At 36.2% G+C, this 4990-nt stretch overlaps 1 protein-coding gene across 1 annotated transcript in view; it reads right to left on the bottom strand.

The window, feature by feature from the left end:
• Positions 1 to 2836: 2836 nt before the first annotated feature.
• Positions 2837 to 4990, bottom strand: part of mxra5a (matrix-remodelling associated 5a) — a 13669-nt gene continuing 11515 nt past the window's right edge. Inside the window, exon 8 of the mRNA XM_016560933.1 lies at positions 2837 to 4531. Within this exon, the coding sequence (XP_016416419.1) occupies positions 3219 to 4531 (1313 nt within the window). The 3' untranslated portion in view covers positions 2837 to 3218. The remainder of the gene's footprint in view (positions 4532 to 4990) is intronic.

Genomic DNA, 4990 nt, shown 5'->3' with positions numbered 1-4990 from the left:
AGCAGATCTATTCCGCCAAGACCAAATACATTAACATTATCATGTACATTACCATGCCAATCCCTCCGAGAGTTGTCATGACAGAACTTCAGCCGAAGCAAAGTTAAGAAGCTAAAGTTTGCAATTTCATATCTTGCCCAGTGCCCACCCCATCTTAGTCCCCTCCTCCACCTCCAAATCCTGATTTTGTATTAATAATTTATTGCATATATTGTGAATGTGCATATATTTTGTCATGCAAAAAGTGTTTTAGGAGAAGGCCTATGTATTTATTTACTTACTTATTTATCCTGTCATCTTAGAATATTCTCTTTGATGTCCTGTCTGGTGGGGAGACTGAAGAGACCCCTACTTTAGTCAGCCCTCCATCTGAGCAAGAGAGTGAGCGCACAGAACCAGAGACTACTGATGATTCTGCCACAGCCACTGGAGAAGCTGTATGTAGAAAAATATGCTGATTTACCTGCTTATGGGGGAAATAGCTGATTTTGTTGTTGTAGTTCTTTTAATACTTATTACATCTTTCCAAGATACTTTAGTATCTGAGCTTTGTTCAAAAAGTTAAAATTTGTTAATTTTAAAAATTAATAAAAAAAACAAAAAAACAAAGTGAACATTGGGGTATTTGAAATAAAATAAACTTTAACTGAAACAAAAGATAAAAATACGAACAATTATTTTATTTCGGCTTGTTGGCAAGGCAACATTTGACATTTTCATTTAGCTTGTTTAACTTGATTTACTAAAATAAACTGAAATAAAAGAATAAAAACTAGAAATATAAAAAAAACAATAAAATGACAAAAACACAAAATTACAAATATTTTTACTAAAATATAAATATAAAATGTGAAAATAAAACTATTTCAAAATATGAATAAAAACTGAAATAGTATTAAAAAAATTATACTAAAATAACACTGCTTCACAAAATGAAGTTTGAGATGGGTCTGTTTTTGTAAATACTGCCATCTAATGGTGGCTCATTAAGACAGTTTTTAGACTTCAATTTGCAGTCATGAATCCACCAGTAGCATTTTGCATATATTTTGTCATGCAAAAAGTGTTTTAGGAGAAGGCCTATGTATTTATTTACTTACTTATTTATCCTGTCATCTTAGAATATTCTCTTTGATGTCCTGTCTGGTGGGGAGACTGAAGAGACCCCTACTTTAGTCAGCCCTCCATCTGAGCAAGAGAGTGAGCGCACAGAACCAGAGACTACTGATGATTCTGCCACAGCCACTGGAGAAGCTGTATGTAGAAAAATATGCTGATTTACCTGCTTATGGGGGAAATAGCTGATTTTGTTGTTGTAGTTCTTTTAATACTTATTACATCTTTCCAAGATACTTTAGTTTCTGAGCTTTGTTCAAAAAGTTAAAATTTGTTAATTGTAAAAATTAATAAAAAAAACAAAAAACAAAGTGAACATTGGGGTATTTGAAATAAAATAAACTTTAACTGAAACAAAAGATAAAAATACGAACAATTATTTTATTTCGGCTTGTTGGCAAGGCAACATTTGACATTTTCATTTAGCTTGTTTAACTTGATTTACTAAAATAAACTGAAATAAAATAGAATAAAAACTAGAAATAAAAAATAAAAAAAAAAAGACAAAAAAACAAAATTACAAATATTTTTACTAAAATATAAATAGAAAATGTGAAAATAAAACTATTTCAAAATATGAATAAAAACTGAAATAGTATTAAAGGGGTCATATGATGCGATTTAATTTTTTCCTTTCTCTTTAGAGTGTTACAAGCTCTTGGTGCATAAAGAAGATCTGTAAAGTTGCAAAGACTAAAGTCTCAAATCCAAAGAGAATGGGTGCTTCTACTAAATACTGAGCATTTTTCAGTTTTTCTTTTTTAATAAATTTGCAAAAATGTCAACAATTCTGTGTTTTTCTGTCAATATGGGGTGCTGTGTGTACATTAATGAGGAAAAAAAATTAACTTAAATGATTTTAGCAAATGGCTGCAATATAACAAAGAGTGAAAAATTTAAGGGGGTCTGAATACTTTCCGTACCCACTGTAGTCATTAGCAGAGGCTAGAGAATGATCATATTAAAAAAATACCATCATGTTGCTTCATATTGTTAGGCACAAATGTTGTATTTGAAGAATATACATATACATATTTATATTTAATAGCAGATTGCAAAATGATTGATGGCCTTTGTTTATGCAGATTGTTAAAATCATCATATTTTTATGGGACGTCCACCCAAAGGCAGGATAATGGACCAAGATGGTGCTTGTTGTAAACATACAATCTAAAAAGGAATCACCCCCTTGAATCTCTGATGTTTTATTTCTCTGTAACACACTCTCATGACAGTGCAATAACTCCCCCAGAGGAAATTCTCTTTTCATCACTCTCCTGACAAAACCTTTGCCTCTGATTTCTAACCCATTTCTCTAAAGCGCAGAAGGGCATTGTTCCACATGTAGCATCTGTGTTATCTGTATCAGAATGGCTGACATCAAACTTTTTTTTTTTCTCTCTCATCTTTATTAAAAATATGCAAATAGAAATACATTAGTTTTCAAAGAACAAATAATTTATAAGTGTTACAACTGAAAGGTATGAAAATTTTAAAAACAGATCTATGCAGATAAAAAAAAATAGATGAGAAAGCTATTGTAGGCAACGTGGTATCTGATTTGATAGTAATTCTTGAAAGCTGAGAATCTGTGTATTTAATACTGGGAAAAAAATAATTTTTGGTACGTGATTCATTCAAAAAACGTGTATGAATGATTTGAATAATTAGATTTTTTTTTTCTTTACTTGATGCATTATTAAAATAATTTTATCCCTGATTTGTGAAATATTCTGAATTATTGGCTTTGGAAGTCAGAATATATAATTTATATTTTTCTTCATGGCTACAAATATATATCTTTTATTTCATCTATACATTTAGACATAAACTGTCATTGTCAAACAGTAAAAGCAGAAAGATGCCTTGTAATATCAGTAGGTTGGTTACATTACATGAAATCCATTCCAAGCTTTTGAAGGATGGTACCTTTTTACATTTCACAATGTTTTACTTGCGAACTTTAATAAAATATGTAATGTTTTTGCTTTGGGCTGATTCCTTTCTATATTTCACATTGGCAAATGCTATTGCTATTAAGCTGTGTTACAGCTCAACGTCGCAGTTCCTTGGGCATATGAAGAGTAGATCTCTTGTGTTTCTTAGTACACATAAAGATATGTACTTTTTGTGTCAACCCCTACCACATTTCTGGCTGTGCATCTGTATAATCCAGTATCTCTTATTGTAGGATTCTGAATGATTAAGGAACCCTGAGGATGGAGATACTTGTTCCCAATCAACCGTGGCTGGGGGCTGACAATAAGCCGTGTTCGGTCTGGGGTCTCCCATGCAACTTCTGCTTTGGGAGTACCCATGGCCCCACAGTTGAGTTGTACTGCTACTCCTCTTTTAGCATAGGTGGCAGGAGCTGGACCACTTGTGATGCGGGGTGGATATGCAATGATGATGACTGGGGCAGTTAGTAGGGAGCTTCCATATTCATTTGAGGCCCTGCAGGTGTATGAGCCTCTGTCATGGACAGAGGCTTGTTGGATTGAGAGGGTTCCATTGGATAGGACAGCATAACGACCTGCTCTTTGAGGTCGGTTTAAGACCATCCCGCTCGGCAGGGTCCAGGCGAGGCGGACAGAGTCAGTGTTTGTCAAGCAGTGCAGATGTAAACTCTGCCCATTCATGATACTAACAGGTGAGTTATACCTGTTATTGATTTCTGGCTTGTGTCCTGGCATTAATGTAACAGTTCTTTCAACCATTCCAGCAGCATTGCGTCCCAAACAACGATATGTGCCTGCCTCTGAGAGAGCAGGATTACTAATGACCAAAGTTCCATTGGACTTGTGGAGGAATTTACTGAATTGTGCACCACTCTGTAGTGGAGAGCCATTTAGAAGGATCCAAGTCAGCTGTGGGGTTGGTGACCCATCAATTGAACAGTTAAGATTAATGGTCCTGCCTACAGTCAGTAAAAGTGACTCCATTTTAGGACTCTTAAGTTTTGGCTTCTCTAAAATATCTGTTACATCAAGCTGAACAACAAGCCTTGTTTCGCCTCCCTCATTACGAGCAACGCAGGCTAACTGGCCTGCATCGGTCATTCTCACTGAACGGATATCCAAAGTGCCATTGCGATGTACTGTCATTCGACTGCCATAATATGGTGCAGGGAGTACAACATTTTCTGGAAGAACCCACATGACACGTGGAACAGGGGTACCAGTGGTTTCACAGTCAATCAGTTTCCGCTGATCTCCCACGCTAGAAACCCTCATTGAGTTTGTGGTACCTATGAGGCCATTAATCGCAGGTGGAGAGACAAGGATTTCTACTCTGGTCACTTTGCGATCCTGCCCTGCACTGTTCCTGGCAAGACATATATAGTTCCCACCATCGAATCGCTGAACTTTCTGAATGACTAGAGTCCCATTATCGTGTATAAAATATTTGTCTGAACCTGAAGTTATCGCTCTATTCGTGGGTGAAAACCACAATATAAGAGGAGTTGGCTCACCCTTGGCACTGCACTGCAGAGAGATGGATTCTCCGTACAGGACCCTGATTACATCATTTGTCTTATTAGCAATCACAGGGACATCTGCAACTACTTTTACATGCACTTTCATCTCATCTTTTCCAGCCTGGTTCTCAGCATAACAAGTATAGTGGCCCTCTTCACGCATCCCTACTTCATTGAAGAAGAGGGTTCCATTGTCGAAGACAACATACCTGCGACTTCGACTGCCAACATTACGTTCAGACTTCATGACACTGTTGATCATGGTGCCATCAGGCAGTGCCCACTGTATTTTGGGGTCGGGTAGTCCAGAGGACACACAGTCAACTTTTAGGATTCCTCCATACATCACCTTCTTATCAGACTCTGTCTTCTGCTCAATTTTAGCAGGTTTTGCCA

The sequence above is a fragment of the Sinocyclocheilus rhinocerous genome, unplaced genomic scaffold (genome assembly GCF_001515625.1).
Source record: "Sinocyclocheilus rhinocerous isolate Xijiao unplaced genomic scaffold, SAMN03320098_v1.1 scaffold1641, whole genome shotgun sequence".
NCBI lineage: Eukaryota > Metazoa > Chordata > Actinopteri > Cypriniformes > Cyprinidae > Sinocyclocheilus > Sinocyclocheilus rhinocerous.
Note: the sequence above shows the minus strand (reverse complement) of the source record. Positions and strands in the feature narration are given on the sequence as shown.